Source organism: Pygocentrus nattereri, chromosome 24 (assembly GCF_015220715.1).
Source record: "Pygocentrus nattereri isolate fPygNat1 chromosome 24, fPygNat1.pri, whole genome shotgun sequence".
Classification (NCBI taxonomy): Eukaryota; Metazoa; Chordata; class Actinopteri; order Characiformes; family Serrasalmidae; genus Pygocentrus; species Pygocentrus nattereri.
Window position 1 is genome coordinate 27275537 of NC_051234.1, and position 18544 is coordinate 27294080.

Genomic DNA, 18544 nt, shown 5'->3' on the forward strand with positions numbered 1-18544 from the left:
AGTAAGGCAGAATCCCATGTCCCCCCTTGCCCCTACCACTTAGCCCTTAGCCCCCTGTTTTGCACCTTCATGTGTAGGGGTTGGGTGTCCCAATTTTGTTGTTGAGATAAAGGGTTAGGGCGAAGTGTTAGGATTACATGACCCTCCTAACAGAGGTTTTTCAGAGACACTCCAAACAGTGTTATGAGGAAAAATAAGACAAACTGGAAAGATGGCTGCGTGAGTGACCAAACCCACCCCTAGTAGCCTGATAATGATGCAATGTATTTATTTATTTATTTAAATGTGTGGGACACATTTCGTAGGGCAAAATTTCAACAACTACCCCTTGTTAACTCCAAGGGGTTTCAAGGGGTTAGGGTGACAGTCGAACACAAGGGGGAGGGGTAAAAAGAAGAAATGGGATTGGGCCTATGCTCTTGTCAGTGAAAATGACGAGGCTGAAGTTGTTTCCTATTCACCAGGTTCTTGTTTGAGTTTTTCCGCTGAGAGACACCAGAATGAAACTCCTGCAGCAGTTCCATCGACTGCCAAAGATTTTTACCAGTTAAACAAAATGGATTGCTCATTATTTCCTTGAGTTCCTGTAAATCTGATCTCAATAAAATTAATGTATTACTAACCGGAGAGAGAGAGGCAGAGAGGCAGAAGAAGACAGAGGACTGAAGGAGCAGATCTGATGGAGGTTAGAGAGAGAGAGAGAGAGAGAGAGAGAAGCTGAAGAAGACTGAGAGGACTGAAGGAGCAGATCTGATGGAGGTTAGAGAGAGAGAGAAGCTGAAGAAGACAGAGGACTGAAGGAGCAGATCTGATGGAGGTTAGAGAGAGAGAGAGAGAGAGGCAGAAGAAGACAGAGGACTGAAGGAGCAGATCTGATGGAGGTTAGAGAGAGAGAGAGAAGCTGAAGAAGACAGAGGACTGAAGGAGCAGATCTGATGGAGGTTAGAGAGAGAGAGAGAGAGGCAGAAGAAGACAGAGGACTGAAGGAGCAGATCTGATGGAGGTTAGAGAGAGAGAGAAGCTGAAGAAGACTGAGAGGACTGAAGGAGCAGATCTGATGGAGGTTAGAGAGAGAGAGAGAGAAGCTGAAGAAGACTGAGGACTGAAGGAGCAGATCTGATGGAGGTTAGTGATCAAGATGAAAGCAAAGGAGACATGTATAAGCTTTTGGTTAAAATTAATACTGGATTTCATTTAAATGAGAAAATATAGTATTTGTCACCATGACCATGAAATTCTGTTATCTAGCTTGTTAATATGTGGAATGAACAGGTGTAAGTTTATATTTAAGCAGACAATGCAGGTTTATCTGGACAAATTAGACGTTACCTGGTAACACAGTAAGAGTTTGCTGAGCTCATTCATTGTTTAAAAATGTTGAGGCCTCTAAGTGAAGCAGAGTTTGTCTTGTAACAGAATCATCAGTGCGGTTATTTTGAAGAAATGACTTGGTGGTTTGTATTAAACCAAACAGCTGAGTTGATTCTCTAACCTGAATGTGTATCAGAAAATAGATCCCAGTAGTTCAGTTAGTACTGTGACTGCTGTCACTGGCTGCAGTTTTGGGAAAGGAGCTTAAAGGGCGTTGAACGCAAAGCTGGTTGTCTTAGTCTACGCTGTGTGTATGTGTTATTTTCTACAGTGACCCTCATGGGAAAATGTACACAGGGCAAAATGTATCTGGGTTATAACATTTCTGTTTGCCACAGGCCACGAAATAGGCGATTTTCAAAAAATTCATTTTTCTCATAGAAGAAACGGCACGGAATTCCTAATGTGGCCAGTACGTCGACTACAGAATGACACGCAACTTATATGGAGAGGAATTCATGCCAAATTATAGAAATGCAATGAACAGCTGACATAACTTTTCCCTAGTGCCATGTACAATACATGCCAAAATGAGAAACACCTCTATTACACTGTTTAATAGTTGCTAGACCTCTTTATTGAAAACATACATGCGGATTTGTGTTTGAAAAATAAAATACTTGCATTATGTCAGAATTTAATACAATCTGCCATACAATATAAGAAAGGCACAACTATATTCCTTCCATCTTGCACAACTTTAAAGAAATTTTCATCTTTGAAATGCAGTCATAACTGCACATAGCATTACTTTTCCATAGTGACATGCAGAATATGTGCCAAAATGAAAAACGAAACCTCTGTTACACCATTTTAACATGGCTTGGTGTTACGGATCTTCTTTGTCCCCTTCTTTCGCTGTTGTGTTGTGTATTGTCCTGTACTCTCCTGTGTGTGGATTTCTCTCTCCCCCCCTGTTCTTTAGGGTTGGGGGTAGTCCTGGTGAAGTATAGGAGTAGTATGGGTTAGGAATAGAGTTGGTTTGGTTAGGTTGGGCCTGAACATGTTCTGCAGGCTTCGTCTCTGACAGCTCAAAACAACAGCAGCCAGCCTTTCTCTGTGATGCGTACATGCATGCGTACATGTATGTTTCATAATATGAAACAGCATGTAGCCTCTTAACGCACTTCATCATATCCTTCATAACTTTCATATTTCATAAGATACATTCAGAAGCTGGGCGTCGTGTGAGGCTGCAACTCTTCTTTCTAGTCAAACAGATGGTGATGTCATTTTAAACCCTTATAATAAAAGAAGCTGAACTCTGTTTTTCTACTGAAAGTCGACCCGTTTTTCCCCAAATCTGGGCTATAAACTGTAAACAGACGCGTCTCTTCAGCGATCTGCTCTGTAAACATTACTTTAATATAATAACACAGATTTTTGGCTTTCAGCTGTAAATAGTAAGCATATAGTAATGTGTGATCATAAAACAGATGTTCTGTTAAGTTGGGTAGAGCTTTTTCCAAAACAAATAAAAATAATTTCATTTATTTAATGCAGTTACTTAATAGTCTGCCTTATGATTGGGTCATGGAAATTCAGTTGGACAAACCAATATAGACCCTGGAGCATAAGAGATGAAGGGATACAATGAAAATACGTGAAACTAAAAATACAGAAAGTGGGGTAGAAACATTTAGGTTGAAGGTACTGTATTAAATGGGCTGTGAAACATGGCAAAAAGTGAATATCCATGGCACTCTACGTTATGTTAGAAATTAAATATAGAAATCGGACCGGCAAAAATCTTTGCATGTAAACACAGCCATTGACTCTACAACCAAACCAAATCCAGAGTTATGAAATCTTATTTCACCGTCACTGCGCATATTATTGCATGTGAGCAGCAGCAGCGTCTAATGAGCTCCAAACAGAAGCAGTGAATGAGAGTTTTCCAGTTCACTCGCCACATCACTTCCGTTTGATTTATTAATAAAAGATGCCGGAAGTAAATGAATTAGAGATCATTACAAATACTTTGCTTTAAAAGTACCAAGTCATCACACCGTGAAAAAACCATCCTGTATAGAAAAGAAAGATGCATCAAGATGCTTCGATAATCGTTTTATAATCGCATTGTGGCCCTTTGCATCCTAATCCAATCGTGAGATGCCAAGAGATTCCCACCCCTAGTAATGTGTAATAAAAATGAATAGTCTCTGTAGAGGATGTTTACATGTTTTCAAAAATCAACCAACATGTCATTTAACCCAAAGTTTTGCATATGACTATAAATGGCAGTGCATGATCAGGCAAATGACTTTACTTGTAAATAATAACTTTCAAATATGTCATAAATCAAACTAACAAACAGTTGACGAAAAACAAATCCAAAACATAAACAAATAATAACTATACGTAATACAATAACTATGTCAAACAAGGAATATAAAAGCCTACAGCTTGACCCTAGATGACCTTCTAAAGACCTATAAAACCACAAGAAGGGGCTAAAATCAAGAATCCTAGATATTGGCAGCTTTGAGATGCATCTTCAGGTTATGTTTCTGTTCTTTATTTCTTTCTACATGAACCTGCTATTGATCATATACAAGACTGATATAATTCACAGGTGAAAAAAGAATATCTGGATTTAGGATTTAGGATAATACTGATTATTATCTTGCTTTATGTCAGTTGTAGATGTTTTTGTAAATGAGCAGTGAGTGGAATGCTGATTATTGCCATTGTACAAGTACAATGAAATTTTGTTTTGCTACCTAAGTGTGATGCTTAGTGTCAGTCTATAAAATAGTTATATAACAGTGTAATAATGCTGGGTAAGCTTAAAAAATATCCAGAGTACCTGTGATTTAACCATTTGACCAGTAGATGGTGCTGTGGCACATTTGCTATAATGAATCTAAACTTTATTTCAAATTTTTCAAACTCACAACCTGCAGCACTGCTTGGTTTAGTTTTCCCAGACAAATCTGACTTAGATCTTCAGGTAGTTATCAAGTTAAGGTACAAGTATTTTCCTGTCAATGAGTTGTAATTGGAAGTGCTGTGTAGTTGTTGTTACAGTGGAGAGGCGGCATTACAGTGTGTTTGGGTGTGTATACTATAAAACACATCAATATAAGTGAGTCGGCTACCTGTGACTTAGTCGTATGCAATGCTGTGTTAGGTTGTGGTCTGAACAGGAATGTTGAGTGTGGGTTAGTCATGGCTCAACCTGTGTAAAAGTCCAAGGTACAGCTGTTTTCTGTTGACTTGTTTGGCTGTCAGTATGTAGTACCTGCGTAGTTTCAGTTTCCTATAGAGGTTCGTGACAAGCCCAGCGATGGAATGTGATAGAGACTGTACAAAAGTTATTTCCTTCATGAGATAAACACATATCATTCATTCCCACCTTCATTGCCAGTTATAGTACATTCATTTTCTATACATAAACACATCATTTAATGCATTCTAGTGCAAACTTGGTTCTGCTCCTGACTCTCAGTTCTGCTCAGGGCAGATGAACTCCATTTCCTGTTGGGTTGCCATGTGGAGCAGGGTGCAATAATGGAAAAAGTGCATGTTTTAGACATGTTATACCGAGGAATGTAACTTTAGCTCATTTTGGAGTTACTACGGTGCTCAAAAGTAGTTTGGGGACACATCTGTGATCATTGTTTGACTTGCTGATGTACTGTGAAAATCACAGTGTTTCATATGAACTAAGACCTACTCCACAAACATTCCAACATACCTGACTCTGAATGTTCTGAAAGATAAAGAATGTTTGAGAACTAAGAAAATGGTGTGAGTTAGTCTTGTAGAGAGCTTGATTAAATGTGGTGTTTTGTTGACTTCTGGAGCCGTTGTGTTTGTTATTGAGAAGAAACTCCTGTGCTTTTGAGGAGAAGGTTTGTTTCAAGAGGTCTTCATACAAAGATGTTAACAAATCACCATTTTCCCAACAGAGAACGGGAGCAAACAACGATTATAGAGGGTGTTATCATCCTCAACTGGCCCAAACTGGCCCTCTAAGTGCCAAAGTTATGTATCCTGATACTGATAGAGAGGCATAGCAAAAGTACAGAACATTCTAAGATGATCCAAAAGGGGGAAAATGCTGGTTTTGTGATTGAGTAATGGACTAATTTGTCAACTTGTATCTGTAAATATTGAGCTTTGTATTATTTTTTTTTGCACTGGATTGTGATGTTGGATAATTCTCGGATTCAAGCCTGGTCGAGTGGTTGGCTGGGAATCTGGGGTTTACCAAAATGAAGGACTGGAACTCCAAAAGTGAGTGCAAATGTGACTATTTTTATTAAGAAAATAAGTTCTCACATAGAACAATATACACAGGACTGCTAGGGAACTCAGATGCCCATTAGCCTGGTCCACCCTCTAATACCCTGACTCAACTTCAGCACAGGTTTACTTTCATGTCTCAAGTTCGCAAGGACGAAGAGACTTCTCTCAAACTCTCATTCCAAAAAACTCCCGCCCCTGGTCGAACCAGTTAACACAAAAGGGTAGGTGCTCATAAAGAATGTTCAGGTGATTAGTCAGCACCGTGTTGAAAACCGACATGTCATTAGGCCTGTACATATTCCACAGGTAGTAGTAACAAACTCCCTTTTGCTGATGATGTGATCACCCCCCTTTCTCCATGTGGTTGTGGGCCCTTACAACATGGATAAAAGAGGATGATGACTGTGCCAGCAGACTGTGCCCTAGAAGTCTCTACAGACAACGTCAAGATGTAAGTACAATTAGATCAAGCTGGTGATGAGCTGGAGCTTCTAGCTTCATCATGTGGATAAACTGGCATTTGTCATTTGGAGCACTGGGATTCAATAAACACATCCTTTTTCATTCTAACCTGAAAAATACCCACAGGTCCTTTCCTGGGATCATTCTGAGTGGCAGTTAGTAAACCTGGTTGTTGCTGCTCATTATAAATTTTGGAAACAAATAAATTAATTGTGCATTTATGTGATAACGTAATAAACAAACAAGACATAAATTATATTCAGAGAATGCCCCCAGGCTACTTTTGAGCACCATTGATCCTGTCACATAAACAGTTATTGCAGTTTAAAGATCACTTTGAGACAAGAAAAGTAATAGAAAGTCCTAGAAAACACTAGGCCAGCCAGCCTGAGTTGAAAGTGAAAATCTAGAAATCTAGAAAGTAGTTTTCAGCCCAAAGCAGGTAATTTTATCAGTAGTAAATCGGCAGGACATAGTGGCATTGTATCTCATATCCCACTGAACAGCCTTATTTCATCTTCTTTAGGTGCTTCAGTTTTGGTCAGACATGCATTAATGACACACTACAAAAAGAAATGGACGTTTGTAGCTGCGCCGCACAACACATGCCCGTCTGTTTATAGCCTCCTGACCTCGCTGATTGCAGGGACATGACACTAAAACCACTGTACCTGGTTTGGGCCAGAGTGTCTTATTCCCATTTAACAGCTGGCAGATCAGTAGTAGTTCCTTCAGTTTTCAGTAGATTCAGTGATGGGCTACATTCCACTGTCATTGAGTCATACTTATCACGTTCTGTCTCGGCAGTCTTGCATTATCTCAGTGATGCTTGGTCTTAGTTGTGGGTATTAGTCGTTGGTTCTCATTGTCACTGTGAGAACTGCATAGTTTGCCTGTGACAGACACTGGCAGGAGTTCTTAGGACATCAGATCAGATCAACATAGTCTGTAGGAAAAGGTTTCGGTCATTTCGGTCAGTCTGTCCATGTTCCTGATCTTTTTTCCACTAACTGTTCACTTTGAAGTCGATCATCTAGTGGAGTTCCATTATGGCCTGTGCCGCCGGACCCTTCTTGTCCTGTAAAGAGTCAGGAACGGTCAGAGTCAGATTAATTTAACATGCTATTAAAGCTCTAACTCAATGACAGCAGCTTCTATTCTCATTCCACAAGAAAATACTAACCTTCTTTGAAATTTATATTGTACAGCTGGTTTCAAACTCACCATTGTTTTCGCTTGTCTTGGATCTACGTTTTTTGATGACATATGCTATGACAGCGACAGTGATAGCAACAACAATGCTGACAGTGACAGCAATAATGATGCCAACCGTGGACGCTGAGGAAAAAAAATCATAAATTCTGAGCACTTTAGTTAATATTACAAGATCTCTGGGGTCTTCCAAAAAAAAAAGCGGGTTTATCAAACTAACCCAGGTATGCTAACTCAGAATTGGGATTTTCAGTTCCAGAATCCATGATCAGAGTGGGTGAAGGTTACCATGGTAACTTATGCTGTGAAACTAACCTGCTTGCAATCACTAAGGTTCCACTGACACTCAATAAAAGCAGTATTTTCATGATCAACATAGTGGAAGTTATCAAAATAAGTCTAACTAGCACTGTTACCTGCACCATTCTTTCGGATGTTTCCCAGGTATAATCCGATTGTCATTAACCGTAATTTGAACTATGAAAAATGATGTGATCACTTAATATAGTCAATAACATTTTATGTTTAAGGCTTCATTCCACACCAATGCTCACATCATCACCAGCGCTGAGGTTAAAGGATAATGTTTCAAATTCTGGTTTAACTGAATAGAGTTGTATATAAATGAAACTGTGTAAAGTGCAGGGTGACGGTCTCCTTCTTGGGGACAGCAGTCAGACAGTCACTCAACAAGACTGCTGCTGTATATGGGGTACGAGAGACATACCCACCAGAGGCTCCATAGGAAGAACACTTGCAGTTTACTGCACTGCTAGCCAAAGAGATGGCAGAATACTTGGGGCACAATCTGCAGTAACCATTTCTTTAAATTTGTGGTTCAAAACTTTCCTTAATTTCGGTTTATCTGCTGATTTTAAAATATTGGAAAGAAAAAAACTAATCTAAAATATGCCATAAGTTTTGCACGGGACACATGTTTGTTCCCCCCCCAGTATATTAATTTAAGCAAATAAACAATAATTAGTGTTTCCACTGTATATATTTTGCAGTGGTGGCACGAGGGGCATTGGTCATGACCTGGTCCTCGGACATGGGGATGGGAAAGGGGGTAGTTCTGGCGTGTCACCACTAAAATGTTCAGAAGTGAGTTCTCTTTAGAGGATGTGGATTTCTAAAAAAAAAAAACACGTAATTTGACCAGGGGAGCCATTCTTCTTATTGTTCTCTAGAGGTGGACTGGCTCCACCTCCACATAGTAATGGACTATCAATGGACTATGAATCAGTGTCAAGGTTTCCACCTTGACAAACCTGATATTGTCATCTCATCCACATCCTTCAGTGAAGATGAACTACAAGTTATGGCTATTCAGGCCAAAATGTTTGAAAAATAAAGTCACCTACAAAGCCACTTACAGCTGCAGTAGGTCTTAATGTAGCAGAACCTGAATTAAACAGGCTGTATTAAAGGAAGAATCACCACAACTGACCAACAGCACAGAATCCAGGCAAAATATCTGACATTAGTTAAATGTAAATGTAAAAAAATGTACTTCAGGTCAATGTAGGTTGGGTAAATGCTGAATCAGTGAATTTACAATTTTATGATCTCAAAGGACTTTTTTTTCTTTGGACACACCAACAGTGTTCCAATGAAGTTGGGACGTTGTGTAAAACATAAATAAAAACAGAATATGATGGTTTGCAAATCCTTTTCAACCTATATTCAATTGAATACACTACAAAGACAAGATATTTAATGTTCAAACGGATAAACTTTATTGTTTTTTGCAAATATTCACTCATTTTGAATTTGATGCCTGCAACACATTCCAAAGAAGTTGGGACAGGGGCAACAAAAGACTGGGAAAGTTGAGGAATTCTCATAAAACACCTGTTTGGAACATTCCACAGGTGAACAGGTTAATTGAAAACAGGTGAGTGTCATGATTGGCTATAAAGGGAGCATCCCTGAAAGGCTCAGTCGTTCACAAGCAAGGACGGGGCGAGGTTCACCACTTTGTGAACAACTGCGTGAGCAAATAGTCCAACAGTTTAAGAACAATGTTTCTCAATGTGCAATTTAGGGATTTCATCATCTACAGTCCATAATATCATCAAAAGATTCAGAGAATCTGGAGAAATCTCTGCAAGTAAGCAGCAAGGCAGAAGACCAACATTGAATGCCTGTGACCTTCGATCCCTCAGGCGGCACTGCATTAATAACCGACATCATTCTGTAACGGATATTCCCACATGGGCTCAGGAACACTTCAGATAACCACTGTCAGTGAACACAGTTCGTCGCTTCATCTACAAGTGCAAGTTAAAACTCTGCCATGCAAAGTGAAAGCCACATATCAACACCACCCAGAAATGCCGCCAAGTGTCCTGTGGTCTGACGAGTCCACATTTCAAATTGTTTTTGGATATCATGGACGTCGTGTCCTCCGGGCCAAAGAGGAAAAGGACTGTCTGGATTGTTATCAACGCAAAGTTCAAAAGCCAGCATCTCTGATGGTGTGGGGGTGTGTTAGTGCCCATGGCAGGGGTAACTTGCACATCTGTGAAGGCCCCATTACTGCTGAGAGGTACATACAGGTTTTGGAGCAACATCTGCTGCAATCCAAGCAGCGACTTTTTCAGGAACATCCTGCTTATTTCAGCAAGACAACGCCAAGCAAGTAAAAGAGTGCGGGTACTAGACTGGCCTGCCTGCAGTCCAGACCTGTCTCCCATTGAAAATGTGTGGCGCATTATGAAGCTCAAAATACGACAACAGACACCCCGGACTGTTGATCAACTGAAGTTGTACATCAAGCAAGAATGGGAAATTATTCCAACTACAAAGCTTCAACAATTCGTGTCCTCAGTTCCCAAAAGCTTACTGAGTGTTGTTAAAAGGAAAGGTGATGTAACACAGTGGTAAACACGCCCCTGTCCCAACTGCTTTGGAATGTGTTGCAGGCATCAAATTCAAAATGAGTGAATATTTGCAAAAAACAAAAGTTTATCTGTTTGAACATTAAATATCTCGTCTTTGTAGTGTATTCAGTTGAATCTAGGTTGAAAAGGATTTGCAAATCATTGTGTTCCGTCCCACCTTCATTGGAATTGGAGTTGTAGCTTATCCAAAGTGTGCCTGGATGTTAATGTTTCAGAAAGTTCCAACAGTGTGAACTTTTTTACTTTTTTGTCATTCGCATCCGTGTAGTGCGCAGTCACCCCGTAAGTGCGCTTTAATTAGGACTCTTCAAACTCTATTCAGTGTTTCTGGAACCAAAAACTTCGGAAATGTATTCAAGTTCAAAATTTAAGGTTTGTTAAACCAGATTTCTGGAATGGCCCCTGGTGTTTAACAGAAATGTATATTCCTAAATGTTGTGATTATTAATAGTGAAAGCTGAAAGGGTTCATGTTTACCTGTTCTGATTTGCACCGAGGTCTGTATAAGCTGTCTGGATTGGGTAGTCAGTTTCTCACAGGTGTACGTTCCTGCATGTCTCTCACTGTCCAGTTTGTGCAGTATGATGTTTCCTTTGCTTGTTACTTTTACTTCTATACCATTCCACTGTATTCTGTCTGGCTGTGGCGTTTCGCTGTTGTAGCTCAGAACAGTAGATGAGCCAAAGGTCAAGGTGAAGTTTCCAGTTTCTCCCTGAGATCCTGGACAAGGGATTGTTATGTCCTGTCCTAAATCAATTTCAGTTTTCTCTGAAAAATAAAAGATTCAGATGAAACTGGCCAGTATTAAGGTTATTGCAGTACAGGCTTAGCTGGAAACATGAACAGGAAACATCATATTGGATGAAACACTAAAATACTAGAAACCTAAAAACCATAGACATAACATTATAAAGCAAACATTTATTATGAACACTTCTGGTAAAAAATCTAACAAAAAACTGCTTTGAACGCTGGGAAGCTTAGTTTACATCTGGCTGAAAGTCACATCAGCCGGTGAAGCACTGTTCACCTAAAATAATTGGATTCTATTTCATTTTTGACCCTATAATGCTCAAAGAGGAACCCTCAGAGCCTTCTAGGCCCACAGAGAAGGCTTAATGATATTTTGAAACTGAAAAAATGTAGTTTTTTCTGTAATTTTTAGTCCGATTTAGTGCAATAGCATCGTACTTGTGTATAATCAGTACCACAGTTCTACTCCAGTTTCATTGGTAAGTTTAGATGGAAAGAAAAGGGTTGAATTCTTGAAACAACAAAATATTTGTAGCTTCATGTTGGACTTCATAGTTAATTAGAAATGTTTATTTGTGTCCAGAAGTGAAAAGTGAATGTCTGCCTCTCTGTCTGTCCGTCCGTCCGTCTGTCCATCCATTCATCCATCGATGCATGTATATGAAAATATATGCACATTTGGTCACCCCATCTCGATTTCAAGGAGCAAGAACATCTGATAACTACTATCGGCTACTATAGATTTATCAGTGGAGAACCATAACTATTACAGCTGTGTGTATCACTTTATTAGCACTGGGCTAACCTCAATAAACATTAATATTTTCTGGCCGTTCTAGATTAAAGACCAATATTTGAAGCTTCTAAAACATTGTTTTAACTGAAGATTGTGACAGACATATTAGCATATCACTGCTGTCGGAAACAAAATTGACTTTAAAGTATGTTTTTTCCTCCTGCTGTAAAGTCATCATTTTGGAGATACAAGGTTTGGTTCTGACAGCCACGATATCAAAATGGTCCCCTAATTACGATACCATACAGTCAAAAATCTGCATTGTGAGATATTTGAGTGCACTGGATCTTCGGCACTATGTTTGCAGACACCACTAAAGATAATAGAACCCCAAAGCAATGTACTACATACTGAAAAGGGGACAGTTTAGGACACAACTAGTGACTCTTTAAAGTGAAGAACACTGGTATAGAGCTGCTGCTGGTTTTCATTTCTAAGGCGTTTCACATATACACTATATTTCCAAAAGTATTCGCTCGTCTACCTTCACACACATATGAACTTGAGTGAGATCCCATTCTTAATCCATAGGGTTTAATATGATGTTGTCCCACCCTTTGCAGCTATAACACCTTCAACTCTTCTGGGAAGGCTTTCCACAAGGGTTAGGAGTGTGTTTATGGGAATTTTTTACCGTTCTTCCAGAAGCGCATTTGTGAGGTCTGACAGTGATGTTAGATGAGAAGGCCTGGCTCACAGTCTCCGCTCTAATTCACCCCAAAGGTGTTCTGTTGGGTTGAGGTCAGGACTCTGTGCAGGCCAGTCACATTCTTCCACATCAAACTCACTCATCCATGTCTTTATGGACCTGCTTTGTGCACTGGTGCGCAGTCATGTTGGAACAGGAAGGGGCCGTCCCCAAACTGTTCCCACAAAGTTGGGAGCATGAAATTGTCCAGAATCTCTTGCAAGCAAGCTCTTAATGAAGCATTAAGAGTTCCTTTCGCTGGAACTAAGCGGCCGAGCCCAACTCCTGAAAAACAACCCCACAACATAATCCCCCCTCCACCAAACTTTACACTTTGCACAATGCAGTCAGACAAGTACGATTACCATATGGAGAAGCATGATTTGTCACTCCAGAGAATACGTCTCCACTGCTCTAGAGTCCAGTGGCAGCGCTTTACACCACTGCATTTGATGTTTTGCATTGCACTTGGTGCTGCAAGGCTTGGACGCAGCTGCTTGGCCATGGAAACCCATTCTATGAACCTGTTCTTGAACGCTGTTCTTGAGCTAAACTCAAGGCCACATAAAGTTTGGGGGTCTGTAGTGACTGATTCTGCAGAAAGTTGGTGACCTCTGCACACTATGCACCTCAGCATCCGCTGACCCCACTCTGTCATTTTACATGGCTGACCACTTCATGGCTGAGTTGCTGTCATTCCCAATCGCTTCCACTTTGTTATAATCTCACTGACAGTTGACTGTGGAATATTTAGTAGTGAGGAAATTTCATGACTGTACATGTTGCACAGGTGGCGTCCGATCACGGTACCACGCTGGAACTCACCGAGCTCCTGAGAGCGACCCATTCTTTTACTAATGTTTGTAGAAGCAGTCTGCAGGCCTAGGGGCTTGGTTTTATACGCCTGTGGCCATGGAAGTGACCGGACCAGCTGAATTCAATGATTTGGATGGGTGAGTGAATACTTTGTAATATAGTGTAAATGGGTTATTTGGCCTAATGTAAATGTGTGGCTGGTTGTGTAGTGCTCACCTTCTGTCAGGCTGGCTATGTATGTTTGAGTGCTGTCCTCAGAGCTAATGGAGCAGGTGTATGTGAGGCTATCCTGGACTGGCTGAACTGGGAGAGTGCTGGTCAGTGAGAACAGGCCTCTGCTGTCCTCTTGTGGGTCCTTAGGGGATATGATTTTTGGGGTACCATTAATTGTCCATGAGATTTTTGGTTTTGGGTAAACATCACTTGTTTTGCAGGTAATTCCATCATCTGTCATTTTTATATCCACTGATTTGATTGGGGCTGAAAGAAAGGTGGGAAAGAGGTATTTAGGAAACTACTTGTCCACAAATGCTGGATCCATGTCCATTCCTCACATATCAATAGCTAACTCAACTGACCAGACAGTAACTATAAATTATTATCCTTTGAATTCTGAAATATTACTTGATTTAAGTGTGCTGGTTTACGTGAGTCACTGTAAAAAAAATTCTAATGTTCACTCTTACAGCTAAAGTTGACAAATTGAAACAGTAACTTTTACTTTTCCGTTTGGTGTTTTAGAAAGATTAAAAATTCCTTAAAAAAAGAGACTTTCACTCTGGATCTTTCTCTTACCCTTCACTTTTACAGAGACAAAAGCTTCCTTGTTGGCAGAACTGATGGCGGTATAGCACTTGTATCTGCCCCTGTCCTGGGTCCTGACCTCTTTCAGGATCAGAGACATATTTCCCTTAGAGACCTGATCAGAGAACATAGACGTTCTTCCTCTATAGGCTTCATTCTGGTATTTCAGTTGATCAGTGCCACTGTAGAACGAATGTACATTTACTGTCGTCTGACGCTCCAGTTTTTGCCAGTGGATGATTTCACGATAATCAGACTTGCAGGGAAGCACACATTCTTGGGAGTAGAGACAGGTAACGGTGTCTGCAGGAACACAAATCAAGCAAAGTTATTACAATTTTTTTAAGTTAAAGACCACCTGTGTTTTAAAATGTATTTTTAAATGGTTATCAAACTGAATTTGGATTATGTAGACAGATATTTGGATCTCTTAGCACAAAGAATAGCTCACATTTTTCGTTGCCTGCAGTAGCTTAGCGTGCTGCAGCTTCACACCACAGCACAGGTTAACTCCAGCTCACTGGAGCCAGAAGTTCATAAAATAAAGACTCAAACCAAAATGAGTAAACCAGCGTTTTTTTATGTGTGTATCTTTTAGCCTAAGCTACTTTTGCTTCAGTATATGCTGAGGGTGGCGTGGTGGGTAGCGCTGTCGCCTCACAGCAAGGAGGGCCTGGGTTCGATTCCCCGGCCGGGTGACCAGGGCCCTCTCTGTGTGGAGTTTGCATGTTCTCCCCGTGTCTGAGTGGGTTTCCTCTGGGTTCCTCCCACAGTCCAAAGACATGCAGTCAGGTCGATTGGACATGCTAAATTGCCCCTGGGTGTGAGTGACTGTCTGTGTCGACCTGTCCAGGGTGTATCCTGCCTTCCGCCTGAAGACTGCTGGGATAGGCTCCAGCACCCCCCCGCAACCCTGACGGAGAACGGCTTAGAAAATGGATGGATGGATGGATCTGCTGTAGCACTAGGAGCTGACGCAAGTTTAGAGAGCAAAGACTCACATCTAAGCTGGTAAATCTGATTTATATGTTTTTGGTTGCTTTAATTCACTATCCTTGATAAAACAAATGAAAGCTAATGTTCCCTGTTGAAAAAACAGCACAGACCAGCAAGTGTTTCATGCTGGTCTTAGCTAGCCTATGCTGGTAAAAAGCATGGTCTGGTGCTATTTCAGATGGTTGACCAGCATACCAGCAACAAAACACAACCTATGCAGGTTTAGCTGGTGATCAGCCAGGCTGGTCTGTGCTGGTTTTTCTAGCAGGATAAGCTTAGCGAGAAGACTAAAACAGATTTAAGTGTAACCCCACAGGCTCATTCCTTACTGATGCTGCACTGAGGCAAATTAGATGATACAGACTCAAATCTAAGCGAGTGGAGTGGAGTGACTGGTGCCACAGTTACAGAAAAATAGAAACTTTCTCATTATTAAAGTTGCAGTGTGAGCTCTGTTGCTACTCTGTGTTTAGAACTGGATTTAGTCTTAAAACAATTCTAAACTTTTCAAAATGCGAGTAAAACTGCCCAAAAAGTACAAATCACAAACAGTCTGTGAAATAATGTAGCATTTAGCCATCTATCACATTAAAAGCTGATATTTTCCCTTTGAAAATTTGCAGATAAGCGTTTGTTGTCACTGCTACAAAGAAGTCATTTTTTTGTGTAATACATGCTTATGTGTGAATATTATATCATACATTATTAGATGTATGATGTAACATTCATGTCATACATCTGAGAAACACTTGTACAAAGAAGCTAAGTCATTAAAAAAATAAGAAAGGCAAAAATAAATAATATCGAAAGCATTACTTTAACCCTACGCATAAAACTTTAAAACTTGCTTACCTTTACAGGCTATACCAAATAGATCACGGGCCATTCCAGCTGTGTATTGTCAGTTACGCCATATGAACTGTATAGCCTTTGTCTTGTTAGGCCTAATGTACATCTAGTACATCATTAATAAACAGTGGCCTCCTTTCAACAGGAGTGACTAATATCCCAAAATAATTTCTCATTTTCTTGCAATATTGGCTTAGAAATACTTTCTTGAAACTTCATAACTCTTGAAAACTTAATAAAATTATTTTGGCGTAGTATGTCAAAACTTCAAGCACACGTTATTTAAGAAGATCATGTTTCAAGGTGGACTGGCGACCTGTCCAGGGTGTCCAGGGTGTAGCCCAATGACTGCTGGGATAGGCTCCAGCACCCCCCCGCAACCCTGACGGAGAAGCGGCTTAGAAAATGGATGGATGGATGGATGTTTCAAGGTATTCCAGTCAATATTTTGATAAAATAATACATTTCAAGACATTTCGGAAAAAAATTCGTTAATTATTAATATTTAAAGTTATTTTGAGAAAATATGTAATTATTTCAAGATATTAATTCAATATTTTGTTGCCAGAAAGTGGAAATGGGCTTCCATTGGTAGCACACAAGTTATGGAAGCTACCAGATGGCCTGAGTTGAAAGTTTGACAGACATAACAACAGTAACTGAGCGAGGTGGGACTTGGTGGGGTTGTGGTGGGTCTTTTGCTAACCCTCAAACAATGTAGGTGCTTTTTACTTTAAAAAGGTTCTCCACTCTCGCATATCTCATCCTTTGAAAAGTTCTTGAAAGGTCCAAAAGATCCTTTTAAGCACTTCAAGGGTGTAACTGCACTTTGGGATCAGAAGCTGAGTAGCAATTCAAAGAATTAGCTGAAAGAAAAAAGACAGAATGCAGAAATACAAGCTTTGCAAGGTCAAGGCCGTCCATTTATGCAGCTTTTCCTTAGAAGGGAAACCAAACTGAACCACGTTCATTTCTTAACTGTACAAGCTGCTTCATTGGGCTTTACTGTCTAATCATTTGCTTTCTGGTCTGAGTCCAGTGAATGTATCCTTGCCTGACAGTCTCAAAGGTCTTTAGTTTCAAAGAACATGTTCAGACCAACACTGGCCAGGAAATACTGGTTATTCTAAGTGGCAGAAGAACAACAGAGACAAACAAGACAAACAAATATCCAAACCAAAGCAACAAACAAATGTTTTCATTATTTATTTGTGTGGTTTTAACCAGGGATCATCTAAAATCAAACATTCAGAAGGAATTTTCTTTGCCAGTCTAAAGACAGTTCTGTAACCGTAGCCCATATTTAATCAAACTTAAGAAAAAATTGGCTTTTTAAAAAAATATTTACATATTTTTCATAAAGCCAGAATGAAGCTGTAGTACAGATTAGTAGTAGTATTTTCATAAATGTCTTAATGCTGTAGCCTCCTGTATTACCATTAGAAATAACAGAGATAACATATACTATTATTGTCCGACTATTTCAGCTAAATTTACAGTACTAATACACCAAATAAGCCTCTTTCAGTTCAAATAAGATCTGGTGTATTACTGGCCTCCATATGAGCTTTGAGGTTGATACTCCTACAGTGATACTTAGATCTAGTTTTCTTCTGACGACACCTTAACTGACCTCAGTAAAGTGACAAGTTTCTACTCACCATCTCCTGTGGTCAGTGCCAGTGACCACAGCAGAGTTACAGTCCTAATCAGCTGGTTCATAGTCCTCACACCAGAGAATCGGAACAGGTTTCTTACAGTCAACTTAGATTTGCTTTTACTTGCTTCAAATCCCTAAGAACAGGTTTATCTGCATGTTCCTTGTCAGCCTCTCAGCCAGCCATTCATTAACCTTGCTGATAAGGATGACGCAAGCAGAACTTTGATACATGGGTTTCAAATAAGGAATTGCTTTATTAAACTTATTGAAACAAAATGTATTTTTATTTATCTGAACCACTTTACTTCACTAAAAGTAAATGGCAGAGCTCATAGCACTGAATAGCTCTCTCTCTCTGCCAATATAAAAATCAGTAATTCCAGTCATATGATGCAAGAAAGAATAACCAAGATTTGAACACTTTCTCAAATATTTACTAGGATACTTTTTCTAACCGTGTATTTTAAGGCTGAGTGAGTTAGGGAGTTTAGGATTTTAGGAGTTTAGAATTTTTTGATCCAAAGTAATTATGGTAGAAAATTAATCCCTTGCTGCCCCCTTGTGGAGAAAATTAGTTTGAAGTGAAAAAGGATATTATTTATATTCCTTTCTACTCTTGGTATATATTTCCTAAAGCTGTTTAACTTTAGCACTTGTAGAAATGAACAGCTACAGTTCTAAATAATATTTAACATTCAACAAATGTCTTTCTACTCTTTCTACTTTTATACCTGAACACACTCTAAGACAGTATGTGTAGGTTTCATGGTGTCTGACACTGCAGTGTCTGATCTTCAGTATAAACAGATTTTGTCTCAAATCTAAACTGCTGATGTAGTATCTCGAAAAATGACTTATTTGCTCAAAGTGGTAATGTGATTTCTCAAAAATAATGACTTTTTTACATTATATTTTGATGTATTACATCTAAATAATGACTTGCGTTCATGAAAAAACAAACCTTGTGTCTGAAAATA

General features: G+C 39.6%; 1 protein-coding gene across 1 annotated transcript; it reads right to left on the reverse strand.

Moving 5' to 3' along the window:
- Positions 1–1932: 1932 nt before the first annotated feature.
- On the reverse strand, positions 1933–17735 carry hhla2b.2 (HERV-H LTR-associating 2b, tandem duplicate 2). The gene is made up of 6 exons (XM_017686939.2): positions 17569–17735; positions 14054–14365; positions 13475–13738; positions 10683–10973; positions 7312–7425; positions 1933–7165 (listed from the first exon to the last, which is right to left on the reverse strand). Exons 1-6 carry the CDS (start codon positions 17627–17629, stop codon positions 7062–7064), a joined length of 1146 nt encoding a protein of 381 aa, XP_017542428.1. The 5' UTR covers positions 17630–17735; the 3' UTR covers positions 1933–7061.
- Positions 17736–18544: the final 809 nt, after the last annotated feature.